Source organism: Pongo pygmaeus, chromosome 22, assembly GCF_028885625.2.
Source record: "Pongo pygmaeus isolate AG05252 chromosome 22, NHGRI_mPonPyg2-v2.0_pri, whole genome shotgun sequence".
In the NCBI taxonomy this organism is placed as follows: Eukaryota; Metazoa; Chordata; class Mammalia; order Primates; family Hominidae; genus Pongo; species Pongo pygmaeus.
This window is the reverse complement of record NC_072395.2, coordinates 43,400,313-43,422,341: the sequence shown is the minus strand read 5'-3', so window position 1 is coordinate 43,422,341 and position 22,029 is coordinate 43,400,313. Positions and strand designations below refer to the sequence as shown.

General features: G+C 37.3%; 3 protein-coding genes across 3 annotated transcripts; all 3 read right to left on the bottom strand.

The window, feature by feature from the left end:
• Positions 1-544: 544 nt before the first annotated feature.
• On the bottom strand, positions 545-1,032 carry LOC129022673 (keratin-associated protein 20-2). The gene has a single exon (XM_054468951.2). The coding sequence runs from the start codon at positions 972-974 to the stop codon at positions 777-779; it is 198 nt and encodes a 65-aa protein (XP_054324926.2). The 5' UTR covers positions 975-1,032; the 3' UTR covers positions 545-776.
• Positions 1,033-16,854: 15,822 nt separating this feature from the next.
• LOC129022670 (putative keratin-associated protein 20-4) lies at positions 16,855-17,049 on the bottom strand. Its single transcript, XM_054468949.2, is given in 2 exon segments — positions 16,855-16,962; positions 16,964-17,049. Coding segments are annotated over 2 exon segments (153 nt in total). The 5' UTR covers positions 17,009-17,049.
• Positions 17,050-20,999: 3,950 nt separating this feature from the next.
• Positions 21,000-21,274, bottom strand: LOC129022666 (keratin-associated protein 20-1). Its single transcript, XM_054468945.1, has one exon. It carries the CDS (start codon positions 21,242-21,244, stop codon positions 21,074-21,076), a length of 171 nt encoding a protein of 56 aa, XP_054324920.1. The 5' UTR covers positions 21,245-21,274; the 3' UTR covers positions 21,000-21,073.
• Between the last annotated feature and the right edge of the window lie 755 nt (positions 21,275-22,029).

Below are 22,029 nucleotides of genomic sequence, written 5' to 3'. Positions count from 1 at the left end.
TATTTTAATTGAATATATCCAAAGTTGGAATGATGAACAGATACTTCTGAAATATTTACATCAGGACAATGGGATTCTAAATCCCCATAACAAACAAAAGTATAACACATGATTGGAATCTGCCAATAAAGTAGTTATTTCATCTGAGGTATTTGAGCCAACAAATGCTAAGATAATAGGTTCATAAATAAAAGATAAATTGCACACAATTTAGTAAATTCACTCAGACTTATTCAAACACTGACACTAAAACTAAGAAGAGTAGGAATAAAACAAAAGGTAATTTCATAGAAAAACAGAAATATGCATGAAGTTGGACTAGTCTAAACATCATTGTCATTTTGGGATGCTCCAAAGATTGTGTTCTTTCTTTTTCTCATATTTTCTTCTTTCCCATTCCATTTGCCAATACACCGAAATGCAAACACACACACATGCACAATAAACATAATTAAAATGCAACAAATCAATATACTTTCAATGAAATGTTTATTAAAAGAAATTTTACATCTTCTCACATAAGTTGATCAAAAATCAACAATTTAATGACAGTACAATATCAAAACAAAGCTTTTTAAAAATCTGTGAAACATGTCAAATGATTTCAATGACTCTAGATGAGGCTTGCAGAATCTGACCTCTTTTTTCTTCCAGATACTTAAGGATGATGTTGACATTTTACAACAGAAAAATGAATTAGTCATATGAAGAATTATGAAGGCAGATTTAGGAAGTCCATGTGGAAGAGACCACGAGGTAGAGTTGCCAGATATTTCTCAGTAGAAGCCATAGGACCGGTATCTTCCACAGCAAGATGGGCGACAGCAGCAGTATCCATAGCCGCCATAGCCATGGCCATAGCCACAGCCCAGGCCTCCATAGCCACGGCCATAGCCACAGCCACAGCCATAGCCACCGCCCAGGCCTCCATAGCCATAACCCAGACCGCCATAGTAGCTGCTGTAGTAGCACATGGTTTCAGGAGTGGAGGATTTGGTTGAGGAGCAAGGAATCAGTTTCTTCAGTTTGAATATCCCTATATGCCCAGGCAGTCCTTTTATATACACCCTCAGTGGTGGGTGGGACCCACCACAGGACCTGTTGATTGCATATTTTCTATTAATTTGTATTAGTATACTTCCTGAATATTTGTTTTATTAAACAATGTGAGGCCTTTATAAACAAGATGACTTTGCTATTGTGTCAGCCTTCTCATGATCAAATGCCTTTAATGTGTTTTTCTTATTCTTATTTTAAAGCCCTTACTCATACTTTGTTTAGCTTAAAATATTTGACAACTTTGTGTCTAATCATTGAATGGGTTGTAAAAGGTTGATTTTTAAAATTCTATCATTACTTGTGCATACATTATGTGGGAATCTTCTACATAGAAAAATAACTTTCATTAACAATAGAGTTTATTTAGCAGACTCAGCTGTTTTTTTCTTGTTCATTATTTACTTTAATAAGTAAATTTTATTCAGACCTATAAGTATATAGAATTGTATTTTGAAGCTTTATAAACACATCCCTGGAATTTAATAATCATCAATATTCTGTCTTCAGTTCCTTCTCTCCTTGTACATTTTTTGTAGTTAGTTCTGCTGAATATTTTAAAACAAATCCCAGGCAAGACAACATTTTTCTTATAAGTACTTCAGTGTCTATCTCTATCACAACAGAAGTCTAAAAAAAATATGTAGAGAGAGCCCCAATACTGTTGTCACACCAATGGCATTACAAAATTATTTGGTATCCCCTAGTAGTTAATTCGTGATCAGTTTTCCTTGATTGCTTCCAAAATATATTTTCATAGTCTTTTTTTTACATTAAGACACACATTCATTACATTTAGGCATGTCTTTAACTCTTTTTAGAGATGTGATGGTTCTTTTTTATCCTTTTTAATGTATTTTATTGTTTCGAGGAAACTTTATTATTGTCCTATAGAATTCTTACATTTTAGATGTGGCTGATTTCTTTCTTGTTTTCCCTTTTCATATCTTCCTCTATCCCTCATACCATCTACAGGTAGATGACAAAGGTTGATGTGATTCTAGTTATTTTTACTATTTGTTGACAAGAGTGATATTTTATAGTTGCTCTGTGTACATTTTATTACATAATATTAGGACGTACATGGTGTCTGAGTGGCCCATTGCTTCACATTTAGTAAGGTTGGGATTGTGGATTGGGTTCATTTTACAATCTCCCCCATAAACTTTTTAGCTACAGTTTTTTACATTCAGTAATAGTTACTTAGACCCATTATTGCCAGAAGTTCAAAATGCTGATTTTACAATTTTATCATTACTTCTACCTATAGAAGATAGAAACCTATAAAGAGAAAAAAATTCTCATCAATGAGTTTATTCAGGAGAGGAAAATAGTTGATTTTTTCATTGATCAATTTCCAGAATGAGTATATAATTTAGCAGTTGTGAAAATAATATGCTTAAGCATTCTTATGCACTCATTGACTTTTTTTGTTGTTGTTTTTTTAGACGGAGTATCTCTCTTGCCCAGGCTGGAGTGCATGGAGTGCAGTGATGCGATCTGGGCTCACTGCAACCTCCACCTCCCATGTTCAAGCGATCCTCGTGCCTCAGCCTCCTGAGTAGCTGGGATTACAGATGTGCACCACCACACACAGCTAATTTTTGTATTTTTAGTAGAGACGGGGTTTCACCATGTTGGCTAGGCTGGTCTTGAACTTCTGACTTAAGGTGATCTGCCTGCCTCAGCCTCCTAAAGTGCTGGGATTACAGGCATGAGCCACCACTCCCAGCCTCATAGATGTTTTAATAACATCACCCTAAATATTTAAGTGCACAATGCACTATTGTAAACTGTAGTCACTACGTCGTATCTAAGAAATCATTGCCCAGTCCAATATCAACAATCTTTACCCCTATGTTTTCTTCTAATAGTTTTACAGTTTGAGGCTTTATATTTAAGTCTTTAATTTATGTCAGGTTGAGTTTTTTGTTGGATGTTTGATAAGGGTCCAATTTCATTCTTTTGCGTGTGAATATCCAGTTACCCCAGCATCATTTGTTGAAGAAACTACACTTTCCCTAGTGTGTATAATAATTATCTTTGCCAGGATCAAATAACTGCATATATGTGGGTTTATTTCTGGGCTCTCTATACTGCTCCATTGGCCAATATGTCTGTCTTTATGACAATAGCATAGTGTTTTAATTAATTGACATGTATCCATCAATTATAGTTATTTCTCTTTTTGATGTCAAGTTGTCCTATCATGGGCTGGTAGAAACCTTTTTAATTTGGTTTAAGTATTTTTTGACAAGACTTTAGTAGTATCTTCTGTAAAGTATTTGATTCTTATATGAGAAGATCTTCCAGACTCATCTTTTATCTTTCCTGCCCTTGATTAGGAAAACGTCTTTTATTTTTCTTTAAAGAAGCACTGATATTTGGAGAAGACTCTCTGGACACTAGTGATGTTCACTGTTGCCACATTGTGATTGCTTATATGCTGTTTCAATGGAGAGAGCCAAAAAACTCTCTCTCTTTTTTTTTTTAAAGATTAAAAGTAATGAGTTCAAACTAAAAATTTCAATTCAAATTAAAAATTATAGAGCATTGATTTAAGCTTTTCAATTTTTGAAACGGACAAACTTTTTTTAAAGTTTCTATTTATATCAAGTTTGCTAACTTCTCATTGATCAAAACAAGTCACATATATCGCTGAGTCCATAGCAGAGGAATAAATTAGCTGTCCCAACTAAGTTGGGAGGACTGAGAATGGGGCCATCAATTTAACTGTGTATGTATGTGCAACATCAATCACTGTGGTATAAATATTTATTAACATTATAAATTATGTAATATACCAATATAATATATCATTTATTAATAATATATATTGATGGCAAAGTGGATACTTATGGAAACTAGGCCTCTTTGAACATACTATCACAACTTCACTGTGTAAGTATAATATATCTTATGTAGAATTATTTCCTTTGTATTTAGACAATAGATGACATCATAAATGATTATGTGCAAGGAAATAAACTTGAAATTCAGGGGTCTCACTGAAGGGTTCTGTGTTCTTCCATGCCCAGAGATAATTGTTAATGAGAAATTGCAGCAACCATGGCCTGAAATGGCTAGGGAAACAGGATCTCACCATCCAGGAGGAAGGTGTGGGCTACATAGCAGCAAAGAAACAGTACAACTGCAGTGCTGGTTGAGAGTGAGAAATATCTAAAATGGTGAGAAGGTGTCCCTCACTGCTCACAGAATCACATGTTTGATAAATTACCCTTGCATTAATCCTCAATGTAACAGGAAAAATAAACCCAAATACTATTTTGCCAGTACTCACTGTTTTCTGTCTGTTTGAATTCCCTTCCAAAAGATCTGAAACCTCTCTCTTCTTGCTCCTGCCATGATTAATTTGTGTACTTTCTGTACTCAGAATTTTTCCTTATGAGTCTTCATCTTTTCATTGTGTGTTTTTCTTTTTCTTTTTTTTTTTTTTTTTGAGACGGAGTATCACTCTGTCGCCCAGGCTGGAGTGCAGTGGTGTGATCTCGTCTCAATGCAACCTCTGCCTCCCTGGTTCAAGCAATTCTCCTGCCTCTGCTTCCCGATCATTTTTTCTTTTTAAAATCCAGAGAGCCTTGGCTCTCATAGTTCCTTCAGAACTCCCTTCATCTCCTCGCACTAGCCTATGACCTGTTTTGGCTTGTATTCTCAGATCTGATCGTTGGGTCCTCCACTTGAGGTGGTATATGTGTGGAATGACTTTCTACCCCTACCTTAACTGGAATCGAGGACCCATCTTTAGCCTCACCGTTGTTCTACCAGTTCTGAAGAAAGGTGTTTCCCACATGGTCTTGATCCAAGGCAAAGGAGCCAAAAGTGCCATGGGATGGGTCTTAGTCCTACTCGGCAGTCACCTGCCTGTGGGAGTCAGAAGTACCTTACGAAGACAGAAAAAATGTCCCACTCATGTAAACTCTAGGCTGTATTAGGCAACTATAACGCATAGTGTATTTCAGATGAATAAATTTAACATTTGAGATGTTCTTTACTAGCACCATCCAAACGCAGGTGTTGGAAGCAAGGGATATTCATGGAGAAAGTGATTAATACAATGGTGTATATGGAGAAAGAGAACAGAGTGACAGTTTGATAGTTACCATAGGCTGGGAAGGATAGTGGGAGGCAATGGGGAGGATAAACAAGGGGTTGGTTAATGGGTACAAAAATATAGTTAGATAGAAGGAATAATGTGTAGTATTTGATAGCACAATAGGGTGATCATAGGAAACAGCTACTTATTGTATACTTCAAAGTAATGAGAAGAGTGAAATTGAAATATTACTGACATAAATTAAAACGTTTAAGACGAGAGATATCCCAATTACCCTGATGTGATCATTACACATTGTATGCTTGAATCAAAATAACGCATGTATCCCATAAACATGTACAACTATTATCTATCCGTAAAAATTACAAATTTTATAAATCCTAGTGGGATCATATTTAGGCAGCTTAGCACCATTCCATACTCTCTCAGGAACTTGATTGCTCAGAACAAGAATTGTGTTTACTCTCAGTCAATGAGAGTAGCTTTAAGAGATTTGAAAGATAAAAGAGACCAAAACTATATCATTGCTGTGGCCAAAGCAGATGATATTCATGGCTTTTCATGGATGTAAGGTTTTGCAGCATCCTCTGAACATTTCCTTATGAATCACTAGCCTTGGAAAGAGAGAAGTCCAACTATTGAAAATTATGCTTTCTGGCCGCACGCAGTGGCTCACACCTGTAATTTCAACACTTTGGGAGGCTGAGGCTGGCAGATCACCTGAAGTCAGGAGTTTGACACCAGCCTAGCCAACATTGTGAAATCCCATCTCTACTAAAAATACAAAAAATTTAGCCAGACATGGTGGCATGTACCTGTAATCCCAGTTACTCGGGAGGCTGAGGGAGGAGAATTGCTTGAGCCCAGGAAGGGGAGGTGGCAGCGAGCTGATAATCATGCCACTGCATTCCAGCCTGGGTGACAGAATGAGACTCCATCTCAAAAGGAAAAAAAAAATTGTGCTTTCCCCTGGTTCCTGCAATTTCTTGATTTGAAGCCTAGCAAAGAATGCATGAGATAATAGGGGTCTTCTCCCACCTTTGCTTCTCCTACACTTCCAATGACTATGAAGTATTATTTTCTGCTTGCAATATGTAGAATTCATTTAGTTTTTCTGATTAAACTGTTGTTTATTGCAGTAATGTATATATACATATTTTTCAACATAGATATGTTTATAAGTAATGTGTAAATAAACAAATGCTTTTTTATTTAGTTATACAAAGTTTGTTGTATCTAATGATTTTTAAATCAAAGTAGACTCAAAATAAATTTGTAATTTTTTGTTTTTTCCTTATTCTTAGTCATAGGAGGTTTCTCAGAGCACATTATTTTACCATGCTGATGAACCATATGTCTCTCAAGCTTCCCTGCCCACCCAACAAATTATATAAAGAGATTAATGATATTCTGTCATGTTGTAAGTTGCTTACTAAAATAATGTAAATTCTTCATTCTTCCTTGTATCTAGGCACCTTGAAATATGATTTTGCAGCTTCTTCTAATAAGGACTGCAGCCCGTTTCCACTGCTTAAATCCCTGCTTGTCTTGAGATTTGTTTTGGCCAATAAAATACATTGGATGTGCCAGCTTCTAGAATAGACCTCAGGAGATCTTAAGCTTTTCTACTCACTATTTTGGAATTCCTCCACAGCTTTCATGAGAACAACTCTTGCTAAACCTCCTAGAGAATAACAGACCACATGATAGGAAACAGACACCTAAGCCTCCAGCCAGGAAAACCTCAAACATATGAGAGATTCTCCTATCTTAGAGCACTGGCTACTTAATCTGTGGCTAACAAGAGAGATATGAATGGAGTCATCCATGAACAGCTGACAAGTAGACTCATGACAAGCGACAGAGTTGACATAAGTTTATTGTTTTTGCTGATATTCAGCAAGTCGTGATAATCTTCTTTGAGCTTGACCTTCTCCATCTCTTCCCTGCTACAACAACCCCCCCACCTTTTTTTTCCTTCAGAGTATCCTCATTTTTACATGATTAATTATTTACTACTAAAAGGCAAAAGATATCACTTGGCTTCATGAGACTATCAACAGAAAGCCAATACTTAAAATTTGATGCTAACAGATTCACTGGACTTTTCCTTCCAATATTTTTATGTTCCTTTTTCTGACTACTTTTAAAACACCAAATATTTTCTTGATAGTTTCAAATTTATCTTCTGAAACTATAACCAGAAAATGGAAAGGATGAGATTTCATTTTATTTACAAAATTGCATTTTCATGAAAGCTACTGAAGCAATTATTTAAAGGCAAATCATACAGAAACGTGTGAGCAATTGGATGAAAAACCACACATTAAAAGTAATTTGTTTTATTTTGTTAGACAGTCCTAAGTGTGCAATCCAATTTTTTCATCAGAAACATCAGAGGGTTTGGTATAAAGTATTTGTTTTCCATGTATTCATGGCCCTAGTAATATAGGGTGAAGGATGATGGGGTACAAACTCCTCCTCACTTTTCACTTCTAGTGAATTTGTCTTCCTCTCTGAGCTTACCCTGGGAAAGATTTGAATAGTACCATTTGGACAGAATAAAATAATTTGGGCATTGGGGCTCTGGAGCGAGATAAATGTGTGAACATCTTCATAGTCATGTTTTTGCACGTGTTTTTAATTTTAAAAGTATGGAAATCATACAAAACCTTAACAAAAGTTTATAAACTTTATCCATTAATTAATTTGTTTTTCATTCATTTATATATTAAAAAAAAACTACAATCCTTACTGTTGCCGGGGGCTGTCCTCGGTACTGAACCATGTGAATTCTGTCAATGGTATTGTGCCCTGACTAGTGTTTAATTTCTCTCTTATAAGATAGCCTAGGATATTTGTAGAATGACATTTGAGAAAATTGCTTTATCCCAGAAGGAAAGATAGATTAAAATGCTTTATAAGCTGAGAAAAAGGGGCATGAATTCTAATACTTTATGGCAAATCACAAATGTCCTTAATTCCATAACCTAGTTTAAGAAATTAATATAAATTTGCAATTTTGAAAGAGTTGCCTGGACACACATATTGCTTTTAAAGAATAATGTCTGCAACATGAGACATATTGATATTTCAAAGTTGCTGTACCTCTATCAATCATTGGAGCACAAGCTTATAATTTCAAATAAAGGTCAAAATAATATGTAATGTTAAATCAAAAGGAATCCTAAAGGGAATGATGTAGAAATAATATAACTCTGATATTTTTCTTTAAATAGAGTCTGAAGGAAAGTTGTATTCAATATAAAAGTAAGTTTGTTTGTATATCTTCAAAACAGAAATTGGAAACACAAAACTCAAAACCACTGTTCCCAGAAAGCAGTGATCTAATTTTGTATGGTTAATGTGCTGATATGGTAACAGGGTGATACTTTCCAGAGACTCTCAAAGACAAAAATGATGTTCAGACCCACTTTGTGTGTGATGATTAGATATGGGATGTGACTTAAATATATCTGCTAGGAAATAGAAAGGGATCATTTAGAATAATGTGAAATGAAAATTCCAAACACAACCACAGTCCTAAATATTCAAATGTAGTGTACAAGAAAGCAGCCAAAGACCAAGGTACCTACAATATGGTGATTAGAAATAGGGGTGCTGTTGTGGGGTTTTATTCATTAGGTAAAAACTTAGCATATAGGCTAATATTTTACGATCAGATATGCAAGGCTGCAGTAATTGCAGGTTCATCAAACGCAAGTTTCATTTAGAAATAACTAATTTTAAGCCTTTGAACTTTTAGCTTCACAGCATGTAAGCAATATTTTTGTCACAATAATACTCTGTCACACACACATGTGCATGTAACAGATCTAACAAAGTAATGTTAAATAAGTAATATTGTAAATACAGGAGATTTTATTGAAAACTGACACAAAATTTTTTCTCGCATGAAGGATGTTGAACTAAAATGTATGTAGAGCAATAATTGTAATATGGTATGAAGAGAAAACATTTCTTTTATAAAGTAAGTTATTCCAGATGATTAATTCAATTTAGATGATGGATGTAGAATTTAAACTACTATCTCTTCCCAAAGTAGCCTAAGATGAGATAATCAGTATTTTAAAAAGAGAAGAACACAGAATATGGAGTCGGGTAACACAGGGAAAGGAATCCTGGGGTTTCTCTAGAAGTTTCTTAGCAGAATCCATAGCCTGGCTGGGCATGGTGGCTCATGCCAGCACTTTGGGAGGCCGAGGCAGGCAGATCACGAGGTCAGAAGTTCAAGACTAGCCTGGCCAACATGGCGAAACCCCGTCTCTACTAAAAATACAAAAAATTAGCTGGGCATGGCCCAGCTACTCGGGAGGCTAAGGCAGGAGAATTGCTTGAACTGGGACCTGGGAGGTGGAGGTTGCAGCGAGCTGAGATTGTGCCACTGCACTCCAGCCTGGGCTACAGAGTAAGACTCCGTCTCCGGAAAAAAAAAAAAAAAAAAAAAAAAAAAAAAAAATCCATGGCCCCGTAGCCTAATATCTGCCACAGCAAGATGGGAGATAGCAGCCACAGCCACAGCCCAGGGCACCATGGTAGTTACTGTAGTAGCATATGATGTTAGAAGTGGGAGGTTCAGTCAAAGATCAAGGAACCCAGATGCTCAGTATGAATGTCACTATTTGCCCAGGGCCTTTTATCACTTACAGCGGTGAGTGAGGCAAACCACAAAAAGTGCTGGACTCATAGTTTGCTCTAGTTTACATTAGGAAACTTCTTTAGTCTCTTGTTTCTTTAGGCAAAAAGTTCTCCTGAGCTAGATTTTTTTTTTTCAGGTTAAGAGTCTCACAACCAAACCATGTGATTTTAATTATAAGCAATTGCCACGTTTGCAAATCTGAATCAAATTATGCTAGTTAGTGAAAATTATTTTGCCGGGTTATATGGAATTTCAAAATAATGCTGGCTGATCATGTGAGTATTTAGGTGGTTGGGCAAACGTTTTAACCAAAGTAAGAATTCTGTCAAAATGTGTATGGTTTTTTACATTTTTTGTTGTTGTTACAGTTTCTCTTCTGCCTATTAATGGTATACAAAACTATATGGTTATACTGACACAGCATATATTTAAATGCCATAGTAAAGGCACCTGTACTACCATCTGTAATTATGTTACTTTTAAAATTATGTCTGGGAAATTTTGAAACTTCATTATAGAATGAAACATTGGGTCAGGCGTGGTGGCTCATGCCTGTAATCCCAGCACTTTGGGAGGCCGAGGTGGATGGATCATGAGGTCAGGATTTCGAGACCAGCCTGGCCAACACAGTGAAACCCCGTCTCTACTAAAAATACAACGAAATTAGCTGGACTTGGTGGCACGTGCCTGTAATCCCAGCTACTCGGGAGGCTGAGGCAGGAGAATCGCTTGAACCCAGGAGGCAGAGGTTGCACTGAGCTGAGATTGCGCCACTGCACTCCAGCCTGGGCGACAGAGCTGGACTCTGTCTCAAAAAAAAAAAAAAAAAAAAAAAGAAAAGAAAAAAAGAAAGAAAAGAAAAAAAAACATTGATATATATTTGTTTTTCTAACTAGGTGTTACGTTAACAGAGTTATCTTTCCACAGAGAATGGATAGTCTCTGGCAGAATTTTTTGCTTTTCTCTGTCACAGTATGTCAAATTTATTTGCACCAACTTGGGGTTCCTCTTTCAACAGTACAAATAAAGGTCTGAAGAATCCTCCATCCATTCTCCCACTTGGTTCCTGATGTAATTTGGATATTTGTCCCTGTCAAAATCTCATGTTGAATTATAATACCCAATGCTTGATCTGGGGACTCATGGGAAGTATTTGGATCATGAAGGCTGATGCCTCATGACTTGGTGCTGTCTTCATGATAGGGAGTTCTTGCAGGGTATGGTCATTTAAAAGTGTGCAGCACCTTCCCCTCATTCTCTCTCTCACTTGCATCCATTCTTGTCACATGATGTGCCTGCTCCCTCTTTGCCTTCCACCATCACTGGAAGCTTCCTTAGGCCTCTCCAGAAGTTGATGCTGCTATGCTTCCTATACCCTGTATAGCCTGCAGAACCATAGGCCAATTAAACCTCTTTTCTTGTAAATTGCTCAGCCTCAGGTATTTATTTATAACAATGCAAAAATGCCCTAACACAGAAAATTGGTACTGAGGAGTGGGGCATTGCTATAAAGATATCTGAAAATGTGGACGCATCCTTGAAACTGGATAAGAGGTAGGGATTGGAAGAATTTGGAGAGCTCAGAAGAAGACAGGAAGATAAGGCAAGGTTTGGAACTTCTTAGAGAATCATTAAATGGCTGTGACCAAAATTCTGATAGTGATATGGACAGTGAAGGCCAGGCTGATGAGGTCTCAGATGGAAATGAGGAAATTATTGGTAACTGGAGCAAAGGTCACACATGTTATGCCTTACCAAAGAACTTGGCTGCATTCTGTTCATGACCTAGGGATCTGTGGAAGTCTTCACTTGAGAGTAGTGACCTAGGGTATCTGGCAAGAAATTTCTAAGCAACAAGGCATACAAGCTGTTGTCTTGGCTGCTCCTAACAGCCTAAACTCAGATGCAGGAGCAAATAAATGACTTGAAGTTGGAATTTATATTTAAACAGGAAGCAGAGCACAAAAGTTTGGAAAAGTTGCTGCCTGGTTATGTGCCAAAGAAGGAAAAATGTTTTTCTGGTGAGGAATTAAAGCAGGCTGTGGCGCTACCACTTGCTAGAGATATTTGCATAACTACAAAGGAGCCAAGTGCTAATAGCCAAGACAATGAGGAAAAGGCCTCAAGAATATGTCAGAGAACTTCACGGCAGCCCCTCCCATCACAGGCCCAGAAGCCTAGCAGGAAAGAATAGTTTCCTGGACCAGACCCAGGGCCCTGCTGCCCCTGTGCAGCCTTAGGACAATGCTCTCCAAATACCTGCTTTTCCAACTCCAGCCTTGGCTCAAAGGGGCTCAGGTATAGCTCAGGCTGCTGCTCTGGATGGTGCAAACCATAAGCCTTGGTGGCTTCCAATGGTGTTAAGCCTGCTAGTTCACAGAGTGCAAAAGTGGTGGATTCTTGGCAACTTCTGCCTAGATTTCAAAAGATGTATGGAAAAGCCTGGGTGTCCAGGCAGAATCCTGCTACAGCATGGAGCCCCCACAGAGAAACTCTAGTAGGGCAGTGTGGAGGGGAAATATGGGGTTGGAGGCTTCACACAGAGTCCCCACTGGGGCACTGCTTAGTAGAGCTGTGAAAAGGCCATCTCCCTCCAGACTGGAGAACGGTAGACTCACCTGTAGATGGTACTCTGTGCCTAGAAAAGATACAAGAACTCTGCGACAACCTATTAAAGCAGCTACCAGGACTGCACCATGCAAAGCCACAGGGGTGGAGTTGTCCAAGGCCTTGGTAGCCCACCCCTTGGACCATTGTGCCCTGGATGCAGGATATGGAGTCAAAGGAGATTATTTTGGATTTTTAAGATTTAATGACTACACTGTTGGGTTTCAAACTTGCATGCGGTCTGTAGCCCATTTCTTTTGACCAATTTCTCCCTTTCGAAATGGGAATGTTTACTCAATGCCTATACCCCCATTGTATCTTGGAAGCAGATAACTTTTTTTTTTTTTATTTTACAGGCTCATAGGTGCAAGGGATTTGCCTTGCCTCAGATGAGACTTTGGAGTTTGAGTGAATACTGGAATGAGTTAAGACTTAGAGGGTCTGTTGGGAAGACTGAATTATATTTTGCAATGTGAGAAGGATATGAGATTTGGGGGAGGCCGGGGATGGAATGATATAGTTTGGGTATGTGGTCCCACCCAAATTTCATATTGAATTGTAATATCCATTGCTGGAGGTGGGGCCTGGTGAGAGGTGTTTGGATCATGGAGGCAGATTCCTTATGGCTTGGTGCTGTCTTTGTGATAGTATGATAGCGAGTGCTCATGAGAGCTGGTCATTTGAAAGTATCTGGCACCTCCCTGCTCTGCATTTGCTCTTGCTTTTGACACATGATGTGACTGCTCCCTCTTCCCCTTTTGCCATGATTAGAAGCTTCCTGAGGCACCCCCCAGGAACAGACGCCACTGTGCTTCCTGTGCAGCCTGCAGAACCATGAGATGATGAAACCCCTATTCTTACAAGTAATGCAGTCTTAGATATTTCTTTACAGCAATGCAAGAATGGCCTAACACAGTTCCTAGTGTCTACAGTTGTCCTGGTGATCTGTTGTGTTGGGAAAGCTGTTCACTTGCATGCAGTCTTTTGATTCCCACTTAACCCTGTAAAAATGGGTCTTGTTCCTGGAACGCTTCCTTGCCAAAAGACAAAAAGACTATAGGGCTGAACATGGTGGCTCATGCCTGTAATCCCAGCACTTTGGGAGGCCGAGGCGGGCTGATCACCTGAGGTCAGAAGGTCAAGACCAACCTGGCCAACATGGTGAAACCCCATCTCTACAAAAATACAAAAAAAAAAAAAATCAGCTGGGCATGATGGCAGTTGCCTGTAATTCCAGCTACTCAGGAGGCTGAGGCAGGAGAATTCCTTGAACCTGGGAGGTGGAGTTTGCAGTGAGCTGAGATCACGCCACTGTGCTCCAGCCTGGGCGACAGAAAGAGACTCCATTGCAAACAAAAACAAAAACAAACACAAACAAACAAAAGCCTACATAATCAGTGCCAGGTTTATTATCTTGTGTGGGGATACATTCCCTGTTTCAAGCTCAGTGTGTGCCTAAGATTGTAAGTCAATGGCTATCAGGCAAGACGTGCTCCTAGCTTTCAGTATCTCAGACTCCATGGGTGATGGGGAGGGGTCCTTTTACTGTGGCTCCAGAGGGGTGTGCATAGTCTCATTGTCTTGTGTGGCAACCTGGAGACCTGCTAGCTATGAGGGATGGGCACACACTGTTGGAGCTGATCTCACCTTGTCTCTTCTGATGTGAATAAAAGCATTGCTCCATCCTGTGCTTGATGCTGTTGTGGTTCCCTTGGCAACTCTGATACAAAGATGCAGTGGGCAGACGTGTTTGGACTTTTATTCCTAGTGCTGGCATTGTGATGAGCTTTGCTATCCTCCAGGTAGTGGGAGTCCTCCCCTGGTATTGAGAACCTGGCACAGTGTTGTACACACCATGGAGTGAGGTATTTGCATAAAGCAGCTGAAAATGGACACAAGGAACACATAATTACCCATGTGAGTTTCAAATTCTGTTCAGAAGGCAACTGGATGAAGCAGGTTCCTAATGCAGAGAGCGAAGACCTCTCTCTTTTTTTCTTTTTTTTTCAGACACAGTCTCACTCTGTTGCCTAGGTTGGAGCGCAGTGGCATGATCTCGGCTCACTGCAACCTCCACCTTCCAGGTTCAAGCGATTCTCCTGCCTTAGCCTCCCAGAGTACCTGGGATTACAGGTATGGACCACCATGCCTGGCTAAGTTTTGTATTTTTAGTAGAGATGGGGTTGCACCATGTTGGTTGGCCAGGCTGGTCTCCAACTCCTGACTTCAGATGATCTGCCTGACTCGGCCTCCCAAAGTGCTGGGATTACAGGCATCAGCCACTGCTCCCAGCCCACAGAACACCTCTCTCTAGTGAAAGAGCTTAGATTCTCTCCAAGAAGAAGCTATGAATCAGATTAGGCTTTAAGATGAACAGCATTTGAAGTACTTCTCACTGACAGGCTGGATAGAAGATGTAAGAAGCAAAAGAGGTGGATTTGAAAAAAATGAATAGAGAAGACACAGTGATGTGTCTAGTTGACTGAAACATAGCTACACAATGATATTCACATGTAATTGCTTGAAGGATAGCATAGTTAAATATGGCTGAAGTAATGCATATATTCATCATGTATTAAGCAGTTATTGTATTCCATTTTGAAGAAATGGTTTTGATCTGTTTAACAGAATGATCAAACAGTGATGCATATAATTTGTTTCTCAGTCTATTCACAGTCATAATATAGATGAGTGAGACACTGGAAATGTCCATATTTCCTCTTACGCAAAAGCTATGCTCTATCCTGAGTACTCCACACAGAGCATACAAACAGACAGCCAATACTCTCTGGGCAAAATAACTTTACTTGTATATCAAGACTCTTGTGATAGGTCATTCCTACTTCCACATTCTGCTATAAAAAATAAGAAATTCTAGAAATACATGAAATTTTCAACATGATTCATTGTCATTCATTTATTTATTCAAAATATTTATTAGGCGGCAACTATTCTAGCTGCAGGGCTGTGATTCTTTATCAATGATAGTGTGTGGAATAATGTGTTTTTTTATTATTCATCACTTGAGAATGTGTCAGTTAGGCAAGAGACTTTGAGAAAAATCCACTGTATCAGATAAAACACTGGAGGAGGATATTTTAAATCAGTTGTTGATGTAGTAAAATAGGGCTTCTTAAAATGGGGGAAAAATACATTTCCCACATCATGCCATTAAAAGTTTTAAAAATAGTGAATACTTTTCTTTGAACTCTCTGGAGTGCTTGCATCACGTGTATTGATATTTAAGAATATTGTGTGAATCATACATAGGATGTTGAGAAGCATTGCTCCTCACTGATGTTTTATGAATTGGAGATTCCTATTCCTTATTAGGTTGGCTTGGAGAAGAAAACTAGAATAATTAAGGCCAGGTGCGGTGGCTCATGCCTGTAATCCCAGCACTTTGGGAGGCCAAGGTAGGTGGATCACCTGAGGTCAGGAGTTCAATCCTAGCCTGGCCAACATGGTGAAACCCAGTCTTTACTAAAAATACAAAAAATTAGCAGGGCCTGGTGGCATTTGCCTGTAATTCCAGCTACTTGGGAGGCTGAGGCAGAAGGATCACTTGACCCCAGGAGATGGAGATTACAGTGAGCCGAGATTGCACAACTGCACTCCAGCCTGGGCAACAAGAGTGAAACTCTGTCTCAAAAAAAAAAAAAAAAAAGCTAGAATAATTCAAAAAAGCAGTTTTGTTTTCTTTAAATTAGAAATTGGATGAACAAGGTTAATATATCCCAATGCAAGTGAAAGCCAGACCTGAGATATGTGTTGTCCTCTTTTGCTATAGACCTGAGAGGAGCAGCAAGAAGTGTGGAAAGCAGAAGGGACAATTTCTATCCGCCTGAAGGCACAGATCTGAATGAGACAACCTAGCATTAGGTTAACAGGAAATGGGACGATTATTGTGTGAAATGACATTTCACTTGCTTATGTATGGGTAATAATGCTGCCTGTAGGTACATTTGAAAGTAGCTTTTATACCCATGTTATTATAATGGACTGATGATTATATGCTTATCTCTGTTGAAACAGTGTCATCTCAGAATAGCATGAAAGGCAGTGCCCAAAAGCAGTTTCTTACAGTTCTATACAAATTAATGTGAATAAAGTAGAACCATCCTGAATTTGAGAAAATTCCATAAAAATAGAACTTAAATTTTTTTCGTATGAAAGATACTGATTGAAAATATAAAAGAAATGTATTGGTAGCACAATATTAAAGACAAAACTTATCTATAATTGTTGACACATTGTTGGCTCTTTTCATGAATTCAGAAGCATGACAGGCCTGAACTTTGTGTTCTTCAAGTTCACCGGGGTGAGCTATCAAAGTTTATATAGCAAATATAATTACTCACGTGAAAAATTATAGAAACAGAATCAGGAAATCAAGGTGGAGGAGTGCAATAGACTGAACTGCTCTAGGTGTTCCTCAGTGGAATCCATGGTGTCATTACCTGGCAGAGTAAGATGAGTGGCAGCCATGTCTGCACCTGCCATACTCAGCCACAGCCACAGTCCTTCCCATCGTCACAGCCACAGTCCTTCCCATCGTCACAGCCACAGCCGCAGCCCAGGCCACCAGAAAGATGGCTGTAGTAGGACATGGTGTTCAGCAGTGGATGTTTCAGTTGTGGGTCAGGGAATTATTTTTCTCAGTTTGAATGTCACCATCTGCAAATGAAATTTTATACACCTTCAATAGTGTATGAGGCAGTTCGGTTTCATATTTCAGAGAAAGCTGCATAATAAAACTTGACAAAATTTATTTCAGTAAGTACAGATATCCTTATAAAAATGTAACTGTTTTGTCTGAAACTCAATAATAATGTTACACGCCCTTAATTAGAAGATGCTTCCTGTGTCTTGGTGATCTTCTCACTCTTTTTTGTTATTAAAGTCTAGACTCAGTTTCCTTAAAATGTTAACAATATGCAAGCCCTTTGATCCAAATTTTTTTCTTTACTTGTAATGATTTCTACTGGTGAGTCAAATATGCAAACAGAAACTGGAAGTATATTTATTTGAGTGAGGAAGTGATACAAGTGGAAAGTTATCTAAAGTAAAATATCTTGTAAATTACACAATTTCTTTCCTTCAGGTAAACAACTTTTCATCCCAAATAATATTTTATATTGATTATTAACAGTGAACTGACAGCATTTACAATAAAATGCTAATATAAAGTCACATATGTATTTATTTTTTATCTTGAGAGTCTTATTTATTTGTTAGCATGACTTTGCTTCTATATCAGATCACTGTAAACATTTATTTAGAAATCGAAGTATTGGTGTGAGATGGCCCACATCTCACCTCTTGGGTTCCCATATTTTCACATATGTTTTGATGTTCTCTTTGGACTTCTCCAGGAAAGCGTTTTTGAGACAGTGGAAAATAAATATGTGAAATAGGGTAGTGGATCCATACAGCAGTCACCTGGGGGAATAAGGAGTATTTGTTGTAAACAAGTAAGGACACACATCTAAGGACTAAGATAAGTACTTAGTACACACATCTAAGTAAACACACATCTAAGTGCTAAGCTTGACCTAGAGGACTTCCTGCTCCAACTTGTAGCTTAAATATTTAAATTTAATAATTTGGTGCTTTTTCTGACAAACTTAAAACCTATAGATGTTGTTATTTAAAAAAAAAAACATATAGTGGATCTCTTATTGCCTAAACAAGATCACACACTAATCTGCAGTAACAAACAAGTGGACATACATAAATATATATGTACATTTTAAAAGGTGCTTATATATTAAAAAGAATTTTATTATGATGTTTCGATATAACTGACCTGAGATGTTCATTATAGTACTATGTTTGTTACCAATATTGTTTGCCAAACTTGATGGACTCTAGTGGTAATAAAGATGAATAGTTGCTTTGTTATCACTATTCTCCCCTTCTTTGAATATAATAGTTCTTTTTTTATGCTAGGCATGATCAACTTAGGAAAAAAATCCTCTAAATTTCCCAAGATTCTTTGAAACCCACTCTAGTCATGTGATAAAGTTCTGAACAATGCATAAAATTTGAGGTATAATATGATGGCTTTCTGGATCCTTCCTTAAGATTTAAGTTGCATGGAGTCTACCATCTTCTTTGCCTATTACTTGGTCCTCTTCCCCAGGACACAAACACCGCCATCTTTGACTATGAAGATGAAGGTCACATCTTATGAATGATGAAGCAATGATTTAGAATGAGTCTGGATCACTGAGGACTAGAAACCAGCTAGAGATGACGTAAATCCAGACTTTGATTATGTGAGAGAGAAACACATTCCTAAAATGTATACTATTTCTAGCACTTGCAATAAATTCTACTCCTAACCAATACAATAATATAGAAAAAGGAATGAGAAAATTCTGCTAGGAACCAAACTTTAGACAGTGTTTCCACTTAAAAATTGAATATATCCCTGAGAACGATGGCAGCAAATATAAGAAAAGAAAAGCCATGGGCTATATTATTCTCTTTGAAAAGAACCTCATTTATTCTATACAGATTAATTGCCCCCAGAAAGTGAATTTTAAGTGGGGTTAGTCACTTGAGTTCTTTATTTGAGATATTGAAGACTTCATCACTTTTCTTTTAAAATTCTTGTTAGAATATGTATCTATTATTTGAACCATAATTTTTAAAACCAACACACAGAGTCAAAGAGCATAGTGTTATTTCCTAATTAAATAACTCCCATATTTGAGGATTTAAACCAAAATATTTCAGGCATGCTTCTGACTCAAGTAACCTACCACCAAGAAACAATGGTGGATAGGAATAGTTTGTTTGGAGTAATGATTTTCAAACTCTTCGATCATGAAAGAACTTACTGAGGATCTTGAAAAGTCATTTTTTGTGTGTTATGTTTACTGATATTCATCTTTTTAAAATTAAAATGGATGATTTTAAAATATGAGTTAATCAATTTCAAAATAACAGTCATAATTTCATATTTTTAGAAACATAATTTTTTAGAGCAAAAACTTCTTAGGAATAGTGGAATGTTTTACACGTTTTGTCAATCTCTTCAATGTCTGGCTTAATGGAAGACAGTTTCTCATACCTGATTTTGCATTTAGTCTGTTGTGATAACATGCATATATCTGGAAAATTCCACTGTTCATTCATGAATGTATGGCAGTAAAAATGAAAAATGTATTACGAAAGTAATTTTGCCCTTATTGAGACCTCAAAAGAGTCTTCGGTTCCCACACGTGTCCCTAGACCACACCTTGAGAAACTTTGGTCGAGAGCAGTGATCTTCAAACTTGTGAGATGAGAAAATCATACTGTAAATATTTTGAATCTCCATTCCCAATTTCAATTCAACCATTTATTTATAAATTTTATACATGAGTTAATTACTAATAATCATTAGCAATAACACATATACAATATGTATAATAGTAAATATATTATTTTAGGTATGTTTTGATATTTTAGAAAATTTTGTTTAAGAACTGGCAACCCATAGATTTGGAGTTCTGTTTCTAGATTCATTTTATTCTAATTACTGGAAAAGATATATTGTTTGCTGTATTCACTAAATCATGATACAAACTTTCAATCCCATTATCTAGTTGTATAACTTCTTTTTTAAATTTCCCTAATAAATATAGTTTCCTTAATGTCAATAGTTTATTTTTACAGATTAACTGAGAAGTTTGATTTTCATACAATGTGGTCAAAACTCACTAAAACTCTTTCGTTTGGAAAAAATGTAAAACCCAATTAGAATATTCTAATAGTACACAAATACCAGTTTTATAAAATATACAACTAGATAAAATTTAGTAATATTATATCAGAAACAATCTTGAATATTCATGAAAAGATGCTCTCTCCTAATATAGCAGCATGCCTAGAATACTTTAGGAGCTGTTGCATGAATGCAGTGAAATATGGAATGAACTTCATTATCAAAATCGCCTATCATAAAGAGATTTCCTATAAAGACATCCAGGTTCCCAGACATGGCACAGCACTTCCTGTATACCATTTCACGCTGGATATAGGATCTGTATCAACAACATCAGGCAACTGAGAGGCTTCATAGTGATGAAGCTACCAGAAGGCAGACAACTTGGAAAACTCATGGAAGCCACAACTTAAAATGTGTGTGCGTTTCTATGTGCTCTGGAGAAACAAGGACAGTCAGCAACATGCAGCCACCAGACTTAGGTGTGTAGCTTGTCAAGCTACAAGTAGAAATTATTTGAAGAGAAAGCAATCAACTGTGTCCCTACGGAAGCTCAGTTTTAAATAGTGTGAGAAATATATAGAAGGACAAAAAATAGGAAAATGAAATAAGATGCAGTGTCAACCCCTTGGGATAGTAATTATGCACAGGTTTCCATCTTACCATCATCCACATGCAAAGTTGACAATGAAAATAATAAACATGAAAACACACTATATTTGCAAACAGACTAAATTTATTTAAAGGATTTAAGAATCAAAAGGAAAATTTAATTGCATTTTAAAACATATTCTTTATCATCTTGCACAACAGAAGCAGAGAAAGATAGCATCTGTAGTTCTTTGATGATAGCCTAGTTTAGGTTTCTGCTATTTTGAAGACACAGGACCAGATGAACAAGAGCAGCATGAGAATCAAAGTTTCACAAGCAGACAAATCTGGTGAGCTCTAGAATTGTTCAGTAGAAACCATATGACCAATATCTTCCATAGCAAGATGGGCAGCAGTAGCCATTTCCATAGCCTCCATAGCCACGATAACCACATCCATAGCCACGATAACCACAGCTGTAGCCACAGCCAAGCCCACCATACCCATAGCCACCATAATAGTTGCTGTAGTAAATCATGGTGTCAGAAATGGATGGTTCAGGTGTAGAAGAGGATGTTCTTGAATTTGAACATCTCCATCTTCACAGGTCTTTTATACCTCCTCAGTAGTAGGTGTGGCAAATCACAGGCAATGTTGCTCTTATTATGAATTATTTTGGGTTGACCGCTAACACCGCCAAGGCAACAGTCTCATAAATCTCTTATTTCATTAGGCATAGTGAAGCCTTCATAGCTAGGATTCCTCTAGTGTTGTGTCAAGATTTTCACAATCAAAGAATGTGATTTGAATGATAGATTTTTTTTTTACCTGGTTTTAAAATCCTTTTTTCCTGAGAGCACATACTAAAATTTCATGATGAGATTCTGTAAAATAACAGAAACTATGCAAATCTCATCTGATTCAAATTGGTTTTGGCTTGTTAATTCCTTCATATTCATCTACAGTTTCAGTTGAAAAAGCATGTCTGCATGGCTTTGGGGAGATAGACGTGCCTAAGGGGCAAGTCTTTCGAGTATGAGATCTGTAATATTTCCCAATATTTCTTCAGAGATATAACAGTTTATCTCACTTTAAATACATAATTCAGGTAACATTTTTACAGGATACAACTTTACAAACATATGAATACACTTTATTTTACTGTTATACCAAATTCTATCTTGGTTCATTATTTCCACTAAATGGCAAAACATTTATTCTTGTCCCTTCCAGGTAAACTCAACAAAATTCAATCACTTTCTGGTTGTCAGTATTAAAATACAATTGCAATAAAGATATTACCACTCCTCTTTCTCTGCCTGA

What these genes read in the sequence shown, in the direction of transcription:
- LOC129022673 (XM_054468951.2), bottom strand. Translation starts at nt 974, where the DNA reads ATGTGCTACTACAGCAGCTACTATGGCGGTCTGGGTTATGGCTATGGA.
- LOC129022666 (XM_054468945.1), bottom strand. Translation starts at nt 21,244, where the DNA reads ATGATTTACTACAGCAACTATTATGGTGGCTATGGGTATGGTGGGCTT.